Raw genomic sequence first — 18,510 nt, 5'->3', positions numbered from 1 at the left:
CATCTTAAAGATTTTGCTATGTTGTCCTTAGAGCAACAGGAAGCCCAGGGAAAGGGGTCTACAGCGAGGGTGGGGATAAATGAATCAGCCCATGTCCCCTCTTTAGGGTAGTCATAACCTTTGTAATTCATCATCAAAACACGACTTCCTTCTCTATCTTCAACCACGCTCGGGTGTCTGATGAGCAGGTTGGCACAGGACCCCACGGTCCAGGCCGGTCTAGGCTCAGCCTTTGCCCGTTCAGGAGGGGTCTCCTTCTGTTGGTGTGGCCTCATTCTGACCCCTGTCCCATCCTGCATGTGGTCCTCCTGCTGGGGACTAGAGCACAGGGCTCCAGGAACATGCCCTGTCTCCTCAGCTTCCAGATGCATATCAGAAATACTCAACACGGAATTAGGGTTCTTAATGGCTTAGCTCTCCACACCTGCCGGTAGCTAAATAGAGGCCATTTGGAACTGTGATAAAACTGCAGTCAGAGAGACCTGGGTTCAAGTCCTAACTCAACCACTTGCTGTGTGACCTTGGGCAGGCGTTTTAACATCTCTGAACTTCTGTTTTCTCAACTGTGAATCCCTGCCATGTAAGGGTATTGTGCAGGCCAGGTACAAAGTGGGTGCTTTATTCAACAAATAATTTACTGAACACCTACTGTGGGCCGCTCTGTACACAGTCTTAGGGGGCTCCAACCTTGGGCAATTTTAGGCAAGAGCCCTGCCATCTTGGAGCTTAGCAGCCCAGTGGGGAAAAGTGTCATTAGTTGAGCAATCACACAGATAAATATTAGATGACAAATGTAGTATATGCTTTGAAGTGGGGGAAGAAAGAGCCATGAGAGAGCAAATCAGGGACCCACTCCAGCCTGGGAAGTCAGGAGAGGCATCTTGAGATAACGGCAGTGTGCCCAGTGTCTCTTTGCCCGACGTGACTCTGCACCTCTCTTTCAGGTACCTGGAAGGAAACCACTTAACAGCCGTGCCCAAGGAGCTGCCCACCCTCCGACACCTGACACTCATGTAAGGAGCCCAGCGTTGGTGGGATATTTCATTTTCTGTCCTTAGGGAGCACAGGAAACTGATGCAGAGGGTGGGTAGGGCAGCGCTGCAGGCTTTGGGGGCATTCCTGCACTTTTCCCTCTGGGTGGAGTGGCAAGAGGCAACTGGGAAGGATGGGCCGGCCAGATGTGCCAGGTCTTACCCAGTGAGGACTTCATGCAGAAGTACCCAGATCTGGGCCTCATTGGCCACCTGTGGCACCTTCCTCCTTGGCTTGGAGCCTCTGACCTGGTCTCCCAGTTAAATTCCTGAGATCCCTCAGTTTCTTGCAAGCTGTGGCTGCACTTAGGTTTGCCAAAAGCATAAATTTGGCATTTCTTCTTCCTCCTTCTTTAGTTACTCAGAAAATGTTCTAAGCAGCTGGTTCAAATTGAGGATCTTTCAGGTGGGAGCCGCTACTGGCTCCAAGTCGGCCAAAACCCAGGAAAACCTCTGAATGAGGCGCAGGGCTGCTGGGCATGGGCGGGGTGCAGGAAGCTGGGGAGCCCTTGAGCTTTGTCCCTCACTGCCTTGCCAAGAGGGCACCCAGGATCCTTGGGCAAGTGCTGTTGAAAGATGCCCCATCTGCTTAGGGGGCAGGGAGCCCCGGAGCAATGGCCCTCAACCTCAGCTGATTATATATCACAGTAGTTTGGGGTTTGTTTTAAATACTGATGCTCAAGCCTGCCTTACACCAATTAAAGTGGAATATCTGGGCATGAAACCTAGGCCTCGGAGAACTAAAGCTCCCCAGATGATGCTAATGTACAGCTGATGTTGAAAACCACTGCTTTGGATACTTATCCTCGGGGAGAAGCTGGAGCTTGCAGTTGGCAAAGGACCACACTCCCATCAACCTCATTCCCCCAAGAGAGAATCTGATAAGATGGAATAAATGAATGCTGGAAGAGAGGGATGGTGGAGGGGCTATGAGGAGAAGAATTGATCGGGGGAAAGAGCACTACAACAAGGAGAAATTGTTACCTTATGTGTTATGTTTTGCTGGTAGAATAAAATCGATGGATAGACACCACTGAATGTTTGAGTAGCTGAATAAGTAGATGAATAAATGAACGACAATTGGTGGAATGACTGATTGAATAAATCTTCAGTAAAAAAAATGAACATTTGGACTAATGGGTGGATAGGTGAATAGATGGATGGGTGGATAGATGGATGGATGGACAGCTGGGCCAACAGATGGACAGATGGGTGGCAGATGGACAGATGGATGGATGGATGATAGATGGGTGGATGGACAGATGGATGGATGGGCTGGTGGACATATGGGGAGGATGAGTGGATGGGTGGATGGATGGGCAGACAGATGGATGGGTGGACAGATGGATGTATATACAGATGAATGGGCAGATGGGTGAATAGACAGATGGGCGGATGGGTGGATGAATGGGCAGATGGATGGATGGATGGATGGATGGGAAGGTGGGTGGGGGGTGGGTGGATGAATGGATGGATGGACAGATAGGCAGATAGGTGTATGGACAGACAGACCAGTGGATGGATGGATGGGTGGGTGGATGAATGAATGGGCAGATGGGTGGATGGATAGATGCATGGATGGACAGATGGACAGATGGGTGGATGGATGGATAGATGGATGGATGGATGGATGGGAAGATAAGTGGATGGACAGATGGTTGGTTGGATGGATGGATGGGAAGGTGGGGGTGGGATGGATGGATGGATGGATGGATGGATGGGAAGATGGGGGGGTGGGTGGATGAATGGATGGATGGACAGATAGGCAGATAGGTGTATGGACAGACAGACCAGTGGATGGATGGATGGGTGGGTGGACAGATGCATGGATGGACAGATGGACAGATGGGTGGATGGGTGGATGGATAGATGGGTGGATGGATGGATGGGAAGATAAGTGGATGGACAGATGGATGGGCGGATGGACAGATGGTTGGATGGATGGATGGATGGATGGATGGGAAGATAAGTGGATAGACAAATGGATGGGTAGATGGGCAGATGGACAGATGGGCAGATGAATGGGCAGACGGACAGATGGATAGATGAACGGACAGATGGGTGGATGGACATATGGACAGGTGGATGGGTGGATGGATGAATGAATGCATGGATGGGTGGGCAGACGGGCAGATGGATGGGTGGATGGATGGATAGCAGGCGTGCATGCATGTGTGAAAGCTGGGAACGACCCCCTTTGGATGCAACTAACAGTACAATGTGACCCTTCTGCTTACTTTTCCTAGTGACCTGAGCAACAACAGCATTGGCATGCTGACCAACTACACCTTCAGTAACATGTCTCACCTCTCCACCCTGTGAGTACAGTGAGCTGCTGTGATTAACATGGGCCTGATACTAAGTGCATCCTTCCTCTTTCCCCTCAGGCTTACATGCTCCGCTCTAGCGATCCTCAGGGCTGTGGTTGACCCAGCACAGGGCAGACCTTAATCATCAGAAGGAAAACAGAGTAGGTCAGAACTCCACTGTCCGGGTGGTCAGAGAGGAGTTGGCACCTAATTACTTCTGAAGAAGTTCCTCTTTGGAATACCTTCTGTGATGTGTGAATTTTCTCTCCCAGTGAGGGTTTCCCTACACAATTATATTTTGCTCAGACCCATTTATTTCCCATTAGCTCTGTACACTGTGAGCACTCACCATCTGACAATAGACGGAGGTGATGGCAAAGCTGGTTAGGGAGCCAGCCTGCTAAGGAACATATGAGGAAAATGGGACATGAAGCCAGTGAGCTTCCTGGAGTGATGGGGAATGTTTCTCTTTCCCTTATCCCTAGGATGCTTTTTGTCAGTCTATTAAAATTGGGAGGGTAGGGCTTCCCTGGTGGCGCAGTGGTTGAGAGTCCGCCTGCCGATGCAGGGGACACGGGTTCGTGCCCCGGTCTGGGAGGATCCCACATGCCATGGAGCGTCTGGGCCCGTGAGCCATGGCCACTGAGCCTGCACTTCCGGAGCCTGTGCTCCGCAACGGGAGAGGCCACAACAGTGAGAGGCCTGCGTACCGAAAAAAAAAAAAAAAAAAATTGGGAGGGTAAAGAAACCATTTGCTTTGACTGGTCCAGTATGGACAATGCATGCATCAGTAGCTAAGAACAGGAAGAACCAACAGAGCCTGTGTGTCCTCTTCCACAGGATCCTGAGCTACAACCGGCTGCGATGCATCCCCATCCACTCCTTCAATGGGCTGCGGTCCCTCCGAGTGCTGTGAGTACCCCAGTGCGCTGACTTCTACTTCTACTTTTCTGGGTAACAGCAGGCAGGACTGAGCACTCCTGTTCCCTGCTCTTCCTTGCTCAGAGCCCACTCTGCCCGCCATGTGCCCCTCCCCTAACCCAACACTCTAATTTGCTCAATGGGGCAGAGAGAGCTCATGCTTAAGAGTCAGTCACTCCCTGTTCCAGCTCACTTCCTCTGTGGAACCTGCCACACATCACTAACTCCTCTGAGTTCCCACTTCTTTATGTGCAAAATGGGATCCATAGCACATCCCTTGCGAGGATTAGGATCTGCAATTCTATGCAATTATATTCTGCGCCCTAGCAGAGCACACTGTGCAGGGCCAGAGCACACACATAGCCATCTGTTCGCAGCCAAGTCAACTCATAAAGTATCCTTAAAGTTTTAATAAGTTGCCCACATTTAAATATCAGGAGGTTTCTCATATAAATCCTGATTTCTACACTCTCTTGGAAAATGGAGAGACCTGGCCTCCCAGGGCTCCCTTCTGCATTCCTGCAGGGCTGAGCCATCCCACCCCGTTGAACAGAGTTCTGCGGTCTGCAGCCTGCACATCACCCACCCACCTCTTGTCACCTTATGATACCTGCCTGGCCCTGGCCTACACAAGGGTAGTGGACAGCTAACTGAGGCAGATGAGCTCTGAGCCAAGACAAGATAGCCATGGAGTCCCCTGCTTTTCAGGCATAGCTCTGCCCCTCCCTAGCTGTGGTTCTTCTCATCATGAAATCAGATAACGATGGTAATGGCCTCACCGGGTCTTATGAGGATTAAATGAGATATTGTACGTAAAGCACTTAGCACAGCTCTGGCCCATGGTAGACACTTTATATTCATTTGTTATGACTATTCTCACATGAGCACTTGCAAGAGCAGGAATGGCACCTCACTGCCACCCCAACCCTGGGCCCATTGTCACCTGATATTTCTGCCTGCCCATCTTGCACCTATTTTGCTGGCAAGGGAGGATCCTTTGAATGACATTCCCATGAGAACAGAGATGCCAGACGCTCTGCCCCCAAACCTATCAACTTCTTTCCCTTCTGGCCCATTATGACTATAATAGTGAAAACCATATTTTATGGGGCTTTTCATGGTCATTGCCTCATAATGCTATGCGGTTGAGAGGGTTATGTCCATTTTAAAGACGGGAAAACTGAGACCCAGATGGGTGAAGTCGCTGGCCCAAGATTCAGCAGTCAGGAGGTTGCAGAATCCAGCCTCCTGACTCAGAGCCCCGGGATCCTTCCCAGGACCCAGTTACGGTTGGCAGACAGCACCCAATGAGCAGGTCCATTTCGGAGCCTCCAGGCTGATGTGATTTATTGAGGCCCACAAAACACCAGTGTCAGCGACAACTCCTGCCACATGTCATCTGTGCTGTTATTAAAAATCAATTCTGTGGGGGGCAAAGAAGTACCCGTGCTGACAGTGTGCAATCTGTTACTGTCACTTATTTATTATCTGTCTTCTCTGGGGAGCTTGAGAATGGAAACATCAGCAGAACCATTTCCCTGTTTTGAGTTGAACACAACGGGAGATGGGCTCATCTCATTGGCTGGGGCTGGACCTGCTGCACCCCACCCCCACCATCTCCCCTCAATCCCAATCTATTGTCCCCCCATCCCAGTCTTCCAGTTCTGGGCATAGCTTGGCTGCCAGGGGGTGTGACCTGCCATTTCAATGGGATCCGTGTGCCTATGTTCATAATTAGAGTAGTTTTGGTTGGGACAGCTCAACATGTGGAAGGGAGAAAGAGAACGTTTGCCTGTCCATCCGTCTGTCTACCAGGGTGGTGGGGTGCACATCACCCCCCTATCCAGGATTTCCTCCTTCCTCAGCACCTCGTTGGTGTCACTCCAGAACCAGTGCTGTCATTAGTTCACCAGGAGTCCACATAAAACATCCAACACACTTGTGCTTGCTTCTTGAATTCAGAATGAGTAGGCTTTTTGCACCATCATTTTAGAATCATGGGCTCTTGTAGATAAAAGAGGATCTTAGAGGCCCTCATTCCAACTATCTACCTCAGTGGGGAGCAACAATTTTCTGCATAAGGGCCAAGGCAGGAAAAATTAAAATGTTTATGGGCTGCGTTTCTTTTAAAGGATATTTGTATCCTTTCTCCCAGTAATTGCACATCTAGGAATTTTTACGAAAGGGTATCCAAAAAGAGAGAAGGGTTCTCTGCATTAAGATCTTGGTTGCACTGTAATTTTTAACCTAAATTTTAAATATTACCCAGAAGGCCACAGTGGGGAAATATTTAAGTAAAGCATGATGCAACCAGTCGATGAAGTGCAATTATTAAGAGAGGAAAACTAATAGCAGAGTGGGAACCTGTTTACCACATTGCATTATGTGGAAAAATAAGCCTAATTTGTATATTGTTACAATTATAACTGTATATATGTACAATTGTAACATATATACAAATTAGGTTTATTTTTCTGCATAACACTATGTGGTAAACAGGTTTCCACACTGCTATCTAGTAACTGTAACCGTATCAATTATAACATTGATAACCATGAAGGACTATAAGGGAACATGGGCAAATAAATGAAAAAAACCATTGATAGCTAACGGGTAATATCAAATCATTTCTGTTATAAATGAAGACAAAGTTAAAGATGAATGAAGACAGTAACATATTTATAATTTGGGGGGTTGGGAAGCAAAACAGGATTTTGGAAATCAGAAACTGCAGTACCTGTAACTGCATGTGGTCATTCATATATTCTTTTCACATTTCTAACGGGTTTCATTAATTTGATTAGAATTTCAGAAATAACCAGAGACCCAGGGATGCTGGCAGTTTGGGGTGAGGAAGCAGGATAAACAGCAAGGTTCAGCCATAGACAAAGGCCAAAAAGTGCTCTGGAAAGCAGCAAGAAAGACCTGACATTTAGGAAGGAGAGAGAGAAGGGGCGGGTGGAGAGAGAGAGAGAGAGAGAGAGAGAGAGAGTGTGTGTGTGTGTGTGTGTGTGTGTGTTGGTGGGTGGATATGAATACATTTCAGAGACAGGATATTGGTCAAGGAGCTTTGAGAACAAAACTTTGTGTGAAAATATACTTCTCCTACCTCACTCCTAATCTAAAAATAGCCAGAAGAGAACATCCTCCAGGACGTTCTAGTCCTTTTTTGGGGATCTGTGTGTTCCCTGATCTTTGCCCCACGCCGAGCCACATGCCTTGTGTGCGTGTGGTCCCAACTGTCACCCCCCAGCCCCAGCTGCAGGAGGGCCACCTGGAATCAGTTAGTGCCAGGACTGTGTCAGTGTGTGCTTGTGAGGGAGCGAGCGGGATTATCATTCATCATCCGTATTTTTTTAGCTCCTGTTCCCTGAAATAAGACTGTGCTTGCTGTTTACGCACATGCGGCTATTCACCACTGCTCAACTGGTGGCATGGACCCTCCCTACAACATCTCTGCAAAGGGCTCCATTTGCCCTTTTGCTTGATTACCTTCAGAGACTAAGAGCTCGCTCGCTTCCCAGACAATCCCATTCCATTTTTGACCAGCTGTTGAACATCAGGCGATTCTGGTGAGCCAAAAGGTGACTCCTTGTGGTCCTGGTGTGGCCCTTTTGTGCCACCAAAAAAAAAAAAAAAAAAGTTTAATTATTTAGAAAAGTTTAATAATTTAGAAGTGGGGAGTGAGTCTCAGAAACCCTGTCCAAACCACTCATTTATAAGACAAGGAGGCAGATTCAGAAAGGTTTAATGACTTGCTCACATCATTCACTTCTTCATCCTTCCCTGAATGCCCACTGTGAGCTAAATGCTAGGCTAAGTACCGCGGCGGCTGGGGTACAAATAGTGAATACAGCACAGTTCCCGCTTTCAGAGATCGCGCGGTCTAGCACAGGAGATGGACAGACAACTACAGTACAGGGTGATGCCTGTGAGAGAGCCATAGGAATCCGAGTGAGAGGCATGCAAGCCAGTACTGGCCATCCAAAAGACTTTCTGGGGCTCCCCTGGTGGCGCAGTGGTTGAGAGTCCGCCTGCCGATGCAGGGGACACGGGTTCGTGCCCCGGTCCGGGAGGATCCCACATGCCGCGGAGCGGCTGGGCCCGTGAGCCATGGCCGCTGAGCCTGCGCGTCCGGAGCCTGTGCTCCAAGACGGGAAACGCCACAACAGTGAGAGGCCCGCGTACCGCAAAAAAAAAAGACTTTCTGAGAGGTAGTTATCACTGCTGACACTTGTTAAACCTTGACTATGCACTGCACACTGGGCTAAATGCTTTAGCTACATTGTCATATTCACGCTTCCCATCAATTCTATGAAGAATATACCACCATTATCCCCATTTCCCAGATGAGGAAACAGAGGCTTGGCAAAATTGAGTAGCTTTCCCCAAGTGACACAACGAGGAGAGAGTAAAGTTGGGATCTGAACCCAAGACTGTTCACTCTCAGAATCACTGCTCTTAACTTCTGCTCCCAAGGCTGAGTCTGGGATGCCAGAGGGAGTTACCCAAATAGGGATGGGAGTGAAGAACATTCTAGGCAGGGAAAATATAAATGCACTGGACAGAAGCCTGGAAGTCAGGAAGGGCATATGCCTGGGGATGGAGGGATGGGATGTCCAGGAAGCTCCAGCTTTGGCTGGAATGTGGCTTCTGGGTGTGAGAACAGGAGGAGATGCTGCCGACCCATCATAAGGTGGGAGCAGAACCAAGGCTGGAACCCATGTCTCCTGGCTTCTAGCCCAGTGTTCCGTCGCCTTCCATCCTGCTCCGTCTTAGGTTATCATCTATTTTTATTGCCTCTCATTTCAGACTTTTCTTGAAGACTGGGGGGGACATGGCCTTTTTAAAAAGGGAGTGTTTTTTTCCTTGCCCAGAGAGGCCTGGGATGAGAATTAATGAGTGGGGTGGCATGAAAGACATGGGCTGAAAGGTGATGGACACAGGGAAGCTCTGCCAAAATTCAGTATGTCTCCTGGAATCCTCCACAGGGCTCCTTTGGGATGATAGGCTGCATACCTTCACGCTTCTACTCTAAGCGGGTAACGCCTTGAGGGGAATGACCCCAAATATGTCCAAGAACATAGGGGGGAAGGAGTCATGACGATGCTTGCAATAATCGTGGCTGACCCGAGTGAGGGCTTACCGTGTGCTGGCCCTGCATTGCATCCTGCACCAGCTGAACCACCTGCATTGTATCTTTAAATCCTAGCTTAGGAAGCAGTATATTAGATCCCTTCCTGACTAAAGGAAAAGAAAATCAGTTCAAACCACCTTAGGCAGAAAAAGAGAATTTATCGATGCAGGTAACTGAAAAATGCAGTAGTAGGTATTAGATTCTATGGCTGGATGCAGGTACTCCAGTGGTACTGTCAGAAATGCATCTCTTTCTGCCTCTCAAAATGAAACTGCCTCTGTCCTAGTAGTTCCAAGGAAAGCCCCAGAAATATCTCTCAGTGGCCTACTTAGGTCACATACTCAACCTCAAACCAATCACTGTGACTCCGATTGGGCAGACCTGGCCCATGAGGCCAGACCACTTGGACTCAGAAGTGGGGAGGGGTGATTCCCTAATGGAAGAGGGAGGAACTGTTACAGAAAAGAGGAGAAGAATGTTGATCAACCCACACCCCCCAAAAGGTATCTGCTATAAGTAGATACTAAGAATTCCTCTATTTTAGAGATGAGAAAACTGAGGCACAGAAATAATGTCAGTTGTTTCAGGTCACACAGACAGTGATTATCAGAATAGAGATTCGAACCCAGGCTGTCTGACTCCAGACCTTAAACCCCAGGTCACCTGGGAGTGGCCTGTGTTGCTCAGAAGAGAATTCACCCACTGCATCCCACCTTTAGGATGAGGATAGTTCCCGTCATCTATCATACAAACTGTGAGCACCTAGAGATTCGGAGACCCAGATTCAGGCAACCCAGAACTGACAGGGGATGGTTATGCCCTCCAGTTGCTCTCATGATGTCCTCATCTGCATCCTGAAATTCCCTAGTCTGCCTTAACACCTCCTAAGAGTCAGGAGGGAAAAAAGAGTCCCGGATGCTTGAAGATGAGTCATGCCCAGTTCAGAGTCGCTTGCCTGCACCAGCTCCCTGTGAGGTGTAAGGGAGAACGAGAGGGAAAGGGGGAGTGCTTAGTGCTTCCTGGGAGGGCACATTTGTGCTGCTCCCCTGGCATCCTTTAGGAGGGTGGTTGGACATGCAGGAGTCCTTCTTTGGGGGCCAAACCAGGAGCCAGAAACTACAGTGTAGGCAGATTTCTTTAGCATTGTCCCAGTAAATTACAGCCCCATTACTCTGCAGTTTATAGAGACCTCAGCGGATCAGCTCATAATAAATGGGAGTGCGACTTGCAGGGGTCACAGTACCAAAGCTGCCTTTGGGTCATTTGGTGTTTTTAAATTAGGGCTTTGTGCCTCTCCAGGGGCCCGAGCCGCATTCTGAAATGATTAATGGTGGGGCTGGGTGCATTCGCCAAACAGCAAGCAGCCGTGAAGTCATCCAAGTTAATAGCAGACGGAGCCGGTGTGATTCATAAATAACCACGTGGATTAGAGACTAAATGATACTGATAAAAGTGTGAGGAAGTGCTTCTAGCCCCTTCTTACTCAGGGAGGTGAGAAGCTTCCACGAACACTCTTTGGAGGACTGGGTACCCTCACCCTGCTCTCCTGGCTGCCTAAGCTTCAAGGAAAGCTTTCACCCTGCCATTCAGGGAGACCAGGGACCTGGTGGCGGGGGCGGAGGGTGGGGCTGGCACGTGGGTGTTAGAAATGCAGAACCTCAGGCCCCACCCCAGACCCACTGAATCAGAATCTCTGGGAATGGGCCTCAGAAATCTGTATGTGTATTAGCCCTGATGCTCAGTCAGCTTTGAGAGGCTCTGCTCATTATTAAGTGTAATTAAGCTCACATCTATATTTCAGCTGAAGACCCAGGGCAAGCTAACATCAGCTAAAAGGAAAACAGAAGAGCAGATTCATAAGTTACTATCCTGTTTACACTTTCACAGTCAACGTTAATCACCCCCTTTGTTTAACTAGGGCTCCTTTCACAGCCCAGGGGACGGTGCCCAGCAGCCACTAAGGAAACCTTTGAGTTTCTACGAATGTCACCCCTTGCATTTCAGGGGCCAGCCCCAAAGTGAGTCAGCTTGGGGATTTTTTTGTATGCAGTGGATGACTAATCCTTCCATGGAGGGTATAACCCACGAATTGTGGGTTTGCTCATGTTTTTACTTGAGCAGCGGAGCCATGTTCCTTCAATTTCTTTCAAAAACCTGTTCTCCAGGCACTTATTGAAAGATCAGTATGTGCCACCACCCTGCAAGTGAGCATAGCTTCCAGCTATTACACCACAGGGTGGAGAGAGGCATGATTAAACCCAAGCAGGTTGCCTGGCCCCTCAGACACACTGTCAGATAATACACTCAGGTGCACACAAGAACAACACCCACATGTGTGTGTGGGTAATGCCACACCCTTTCCCACAAAGATGAGTGTCCGGCTCCAGGGAGTCTCCCCAGGAGCTGAGTGCCCCCTTCCCTTTGTCTTCTGAGCTGGGACTGATAGCATTTCTCAATCTCCCTAAAATCTCTCTAGGTGAATATGAAGGGAACCAGTTTCTTGATCTGTACCAGGCATTGTTCAAGACCTTTTACAAATATTAATAAGGTTAACCATTTAGTACTTAGAAAATGCCAGGCTCTACGTGGACTAATGCACCCACAACCGAAGGTACCTTCTGCGGCAAATCTTTTTACTTTCTCTCATTCCCATTTTATGATAGGAAACCAAGGCACAGAGAGGGTAAGTAACTTTCCCCATAGTCACACAGCGGGTAAGTGACAGAGTCAGGGTTTGAGTCAAGCAGCCCAGCTCCAGAGCTTCTGGTCTCGACCATAGTTCTTCACATTATCTCTGAAACCCCAGTGCCTTCACTAGATGGCTCTGTCTCCATGTTTCAGGTGCAAAAATGGAGGCCAGGAAAAGGAAGTAACTCACCCAATGCTCCACAGCTGAAAGGGACTGATTTCTGATTCCATCCCAAGTCCGTCTGATTCATCTTTGTCTTTCCCTAACCCTCTACTCCCGACATCCCTGCAGCTGATCTAGGCACGGAAACATCCGTGCACGGGACAGTGAAGGAGACATCCCCTCCTGCTGCTGGCAGCGGGGCTCTGCATGCTCAGAGGCATGACTGGGCCAGCCTGGGACGCCAAGAGAGTGTACTGAGTTCAGAGCTGTTACTGGGGGTTAACCCTGTGACCTGTGCTTCTGCTTCAGAACCCTCCATGGCAACGACATCTCCAGCGTTCCCGAAGGCTCCTTCAATGACCTGACCTCTCTTTCCCATCTGTAAGTAGCCCTGTTTCTCCCCCACGTGCATATCCTCAAAACAGAAAAGATTATAATGCCAGAGATGATACTTATCAGTACTACCTCCTCAGTATGGTTCTTTCCATATGAAGAGAGTGTGTTTTATTTACAAAAATGTACCCACACTGTGCACATTTTGTGTTCTCTGCTTCAGATGCCTTCAGAGACATAATCAATTATGAAAACAATGTACATATTTAATAAGAATGAACATAAAACTCTTACTATGTGCTCAACACTTTAGATGAATTATCTCATATATTTCTTACAGCAGCAAGGCATTTTAATCTCCTTATTAGACATGATGAAACTGAAGTTAAGAAAGGCTGAAGAACTGGTCCAAGGGTCGCACAGCTAGTAGGTGGCAGAGACCTGGTTCAAATCCAGGTTTGCCTTGACGCCAAAGCACATATTCTTTGTACACTCGGCATCAGGTAGTCCCCTCCCATTTTACACAGGGGAGACTGAGGCCCCTAAATATTAGGTATTACATACCTCTGCCAGTGAAAATGCTTGAGTTTGTATACCTGCTGTCTGTATATTTAATTATTTTTGTATTGTGCACATATACAACACTGATATATTATGTATGCATATTATAAAACATTCAAAAATAGAAATGTTAAAGGCTATGGTTAAAAATCAGCAGAAGAAGTTTTCGTATTTTCTTCCTCAGACAGCACTTTGGAGGTGTCTGCACTGGATGATACCATTTCGCTCCCCTGCACTTGTAAGCTGAGTGGTGTCTGGGAGGAGAACCTTCCTTCTACTCTCTTAGGCTCTGTGGCCGGCCTGACATAAGACAGATTAACAGGAGAAAAGCATACAAATGTATTTAATATTTTTATGTGCAAGAGGGAGTCTTCAAAAGGAGAATGAAAACCCAAAGAAGCCATTGGGCCCCAAAGCTTATATACCATTTTTACACAAAGAATGATGAAGCGTGGGGCTCTGACACGACAGAGAAGCTTGGACTAGGGGCGGTAAATCATGGGACCGGGACTAGGAAATCACGCAGAAACTGATGGAAGATCAGCGTTATTTTAGTAGGTTTGTTTGTACAGATCCATTTTGGTATCAACTCCCTTCTCTTCCTGGCCCGGGGAGGGTACCTTTCTCATAGGAAATATGACCTGCTTTTAGCTAGAAACAGCATCTGCTGTTTCTCAAGTGCCTTCAGCTGAAAATAGTCAATAGACAAAGCAGCATATTTGGGGGCGGCATGTTCTGAGCTCCTTCAGTGGTCTGAAGCTGCTTCCTAGGTTGCCGGGTATCAAAACCTTCTCTGCAGAGTACATCCTCCAGGGCAACCTTTAGTGGGGCAAGAGAGCCAGATCATCAATGGCCAGAGGTCCAGGAAGCCTCCTGGAGGGGCTGAGATTGGGAGTGAGTTGAGGATGGAGTCTTACCAGGGTAGGTGAGAGCAAAGCCTTAGGGATGGGAGGGGCTTGGGTGGGGTTGAAACATCTTCAGGGATTGTCACCCCAGTGAAGTCTCTGCTGGTCCTCCTGTCAGACACCCCCAATCTAGCCAGAGTCTGAAAATTCTGCTTTTCCAGAGGACCAAGACTACAGGGCCTATGGGCCAAGCTGGGCGGGGGAGCCTGACTTCCTGCTCTGCCTTGTAGGGCACTGGGAACCAACCCACTCCACTGCGACTGCAGCCTGCGTTGGCTGTCGGAGTGGGTGAAGGCCGGGTACAAGGAGCCTGGCATCGCCCGCTGCAGTAGCCCCGAGCCCATGGCTGACCGACTCCTACTCACCACACCCACCCACCGCTTCCAGTGCAAAGGTAGGTGCTGACTCACCCCTCTCAGATGCTGAAACCGATGTGGACCTGCATCTAACGGTCCACTTGTCATTCGCTCCCCTAAGTCCCTCTGCTGCCATTTCTACATATTCCTCGTTGACCTCTTACTCTACAAATTTTTGCATAGTTGAGAAAATCTTTAACCTGCATTTTTTTTTTTTTTTTTTTTTTTTGCGGTATGCGGGCCTCTCACTGTTGTGGCCTCTCCCATTGCGGAGCACAGGCTCCGGACGCGCAGGCTCAGCAGCCATGGCTCACGGGCCCAGCCGCTCCGCGGCATGTGGGATCTTCCCAGACCGGGGCATGAACCCGTGTCCCCTGCATCGGCAGGCGGACTCTCAACCACTGCGCCACCAGGGAAGCCCTAACCTGCATTTTTTACCCAACAATCTTAGAGCATAAGCATTTTCCTGTTTTATTACAGCACATTTTGGGCACATGAGATTTTGATTTGACTGCGTGATTATTATGATAACAAACTACTACTGGGTTCTCACTATGTGGCAGGCATTATGTTAAGCACTTTTTCATGTATTATTTCATTTAATTCTCACTTTCCGTGGAGTCATTTATTTAATTCCCCAGTACCTCTGTGGGGTCTACTTTAGTAGTATTCTTACTTTTAAAAATGAGAAAACTGAGGCTTACTGAGGTTAGATGACTTCTCAAGATCACACAGTTAAGAGAATTCCAGGTCTTTCTGATTCCAGAGTGCATGGTCTCAACCACCAAGCTGTAACACTCCATCATAACTTCTTTAACCAGTTCCTGGTTTTGAATTTTCAGAGTATTTCCATTTTTTTTCTTACCACGGCTGCATAGATGTCTTTCTCTATTTAAAATTATGTCCTTAAATAAGATTCAGAGAACAGAAATTACTGAGCCAAAGTATATGGTCATTACTAAGGCTTTCACACTTAATGCCAAATTGATTTCCAGAAAGGGTTGTAACCAATTTTCACTCCCAGTAGCATCGTTCGAGTGCATTTTTCATCAGACCCTTGTATTATTTTATCTCATTTTGTAATCATTGCTAATTCAAGGTAAAATATTATATCCCCTCATATTTTGTTTTTGATTATTGGGGGAACTATTTTTTCCCCCAAATTTACTTTCTGTTTGTACTACACATTTGCCTGTTAATGTCCTTTGCTCATCTCCTAAGGCGTCAATGTTTATTCTGACTTACAGATATACTTTACCTCTAAACCTTCATTGTGTCCCTGGAACACATAGTCTCCCTGGAACAGACGATGTCTCTGTTCTTTGGTGAAGCCAGAGTTGAGCCAGCTGGCATTGGTTCTCAATCAGCCCATTCTGTTCACCCCACTCACAAATGGTCAGACTCAGCCTGCGGTCAATCTCAACCCAATCTCCACCCTGATGACTGTTATCCTGGGATCATTTAAAGTCCTGACATGAAATAGGGCCTGATTATCCAGGACTTTGTCAACACTGGCTGCAGCGGTGGCACAGCCCCTGTTACAAAGCTCTGTGTAGGGACGTGGCCTCCCTCCCTCCAGCCCTGACGGCCGAGGAGAGCAGGACACAGTTGAAACTGTAATCCCTCATCAGCATCGTTGCTGTGTCTTCCGGGCCCATTTCTTACTTCTTCCTGCCGACTCAAGGGTTCTACGAGGAGAACTTCCTATGTGATGTGTGCCTTTGGCCCAGGCACTGTGCCCTCCTTAGCCCTGCACAGACTATTCCATGAGGAGGGGTGTTTGGGGAAGGAAAAATGGGAGGTCCAAATGGAGCCTGGGCCCAGAGCTCCCCGAACATAAAGAGATTCACAAGGGGTTTCTAATTATGGTGCATTGTTTGCAGATTAGCACCAAAATCAGATCAGGCTAATTACAGTAATTGATTTGACTGAGAAGTGCTTCTGAATGACGTCCCGCTGTGATTCTTTCCTCTCTGGATGATGGCTGAATTAATGGGACTCTAGCTGGACTGGATGTGCTAGCTGTGGAGGGCCAGCTGCCCTCTGGACAGAGATGGGAGGGGCTGGTAGCTGACTGAGGAAGGGGCCAGAGCAGAGGGGGAGGGAGGTGTGACAGTGAGCCTACTTGGGGACCTGCCACCAACACTCTGGTTTTGCTGTCCAGGGCCAGTGGACATCAACATTGTGGCCAAGTGCAATGCCTGCCTTTCCAGCCCGTGCAAGAACAGCGGAACATGCAGCCAGGATCCCGTGGAGCAGTACCGCTGCGCCTGCCCCTACGGCTACAAGGTATGACAGGAGGCCCCGCCCCCTACCATCCACGGCCCAGGGAGGGGCCCTGTTCACTGCTGACCCTCCCTCCTCCAAGGACAGTGGATAAGTCCACTTTACGGGTCACTCCACAACAGCATTTGCCAGCAACTCTCCCGTTCTCCCCAGCACTGCTGGGGGCTGCCCAGTTGTATCCCATTCACACCCATCATAGAGGACTCCATATAGCCTTGACAGTGATGCAGTGAGATAAGGAGGAAATGTAATATTTGTATTTTCTTTCTTGAACATGGGGAAATTAAGTCTCAGAGAGTTAAAGTACCTCCAAGTAGAGGCATCCCTTGAACCCACCACACTGACCTCCTTCCAGGGTGATTCCCAGGTCCTCCCCCCACCTCCCTTCCCTGCCCGCAGGACAGCCAGCCCTGGAAGCACTAGTTCCAGCTTGAGAAGGATACAGGGATGGATTAAAAGGCCAGCCTTCACTGTTGACAGGTCTGATCAGCCAACAAGGGCTGGGATAGAGATCCCAGTTCTCCTGTGCTCCCCAGAAATCCAGGCTAATTCCAGAATAACCCTTCCCTCCTTTCTTCTCACCCAGCAGCATCTAGAACACATTATCCTGCCTCCATATTAACATCTATAAAGTATGGATGATGTGTCAAGCGCTCTGCTTGGCATTTTAGTCATCTTTTCCCCTGTAAGGATGGACTTATTGATTCCCGTTTTACAGATGTGGAAACTGAGCCTCAGACTGTTGAAAGGGCTTGACACACTGGCCCAAGCTTGTAAGCAGTAGGGTTGGGTTAAGACCCAGGGCTACATGATTCCAAAGCCCCCCCTACTTTCGCCTGGAGGTTTCCTGAATAGCTGAACCCCTCACTGCACCTCACTGGGGTCAGCAAAGCCGTGACTGGGTCCTCTTCCCCAGGACCCTCCCGGCTTCCCAGATTCCAGCCATCCCAGGGCACCCATCTGAAGGCACTAGGCATGTCGAGAATTTCAAGACAGTCCCCAGCCTGTCTGATGCACCCACCTGGTACAAGCTGAGCAGGAGGGAGCTGGCATCCCCGGGTGTCCTGTCCCCAGGGGGATTTATGTGTATAGTGACAAGCTTGAGGGGCAGACTGCCGCTGGGGAACAGGGCTCCCTGGTGGCTTTCTCAGCTGTAGCTGTGCTTCCAATAGACAGTGTCAGAGTGCCACCTATGGGCCTGAGCCTGAGACAAGAGAGCCAAAGGCTTCCTATGAGGCCAGTCGGACAGCCTCCCTGCCCCGGGCAGCCAACCCCAGGCCTCACACCCACAGGAGTCCCAGACCCACGCCCCTGCACACACACGTACATACAAACACACACACACACGTGTACACACACACACAAACATTGTAGGGGAAGACTAGAAATTAAGCAAACGTGCTCAAACGCCTGGATCCTCAAACTCCCTTGTATGTATTCAGTGGAGAAAACTCAGGCTGTGGATTTACACAGAGCAGCAGGTGCGGATCCTGCCTTTGTCATTCCCTAGCTGGGTGGTGATGGCCAGTGGCTGCACCTCAGGCCTCCCATCTGCACACTAGGACCTGCCACACAGCCTTGCTGTGAGAATCACGTGTACGGTAACACACGCAGTACCTAACACTCAGTAAGGACTCAGCAGCTGTCATATGGACGCCTTTAACTTTACTGTCTGTGCCGGTCCCTAATACCAGGGTGTGGAGTGGGCCATCAGGAACAGATGGCATGTTGCTGGTTTCCCGTAAAGGAAGCTAGAAGCCCCAGCCACAACCTTTACAAACACACTCACACACACACAGACTCGCACACACTGGGGAGGG

General features: G+C 48.8%; 1 protein-coding gene across 1 annotated transcript in view; it reads left to right on the top strand.

The window, feature by feature from the left end:
- Positions 1–18,510, top strand: part of SLIT3 (slit guidance ligand 3) — a 616,238-nt gene that overhangs the window by 551,969 nt on the left and 45,759 nt on the right. The window contains exons 21-26 of the mRNA XM_082622425.1: positions 945–1,013; positions 3,278–3,349; positions 4,181–4,252; positions 12,559–12,630; positions 14,279–14,442; positions 16,569–16,693. Coding sequence (XP_082478551.1) covers positions 945–1,013; positions 3,278–3,349; positions 4,181–4,252; positions 12,559–12,630; positions 14,279–14,442; positions 16,569–16,693 — 574 coding nt within the window. The remainder of the gene's footprint in view (positions 1–944; positions 1,014–3,277; positions 3,350–4,180; positions 4,253–12,558; positions 12,631–14,278; positions 14,443–16,568; positions 16,694–18,510) is intronic.

Source organism: Mesoplodon mirus (genome assembly GCF_964341445.2).
Source record: "Mesoplodon mirus genome assembly, chromosome: 5".
NCBI lineage: Eukaryota > Metazoa > Chordata > Mammalia > Artiodactyla > Ziphiidae > Mesoplodon > Mesoplodon mirus.
This window is presented reverse-complemented; position numbering and strand designations above follow the sequence as displayed.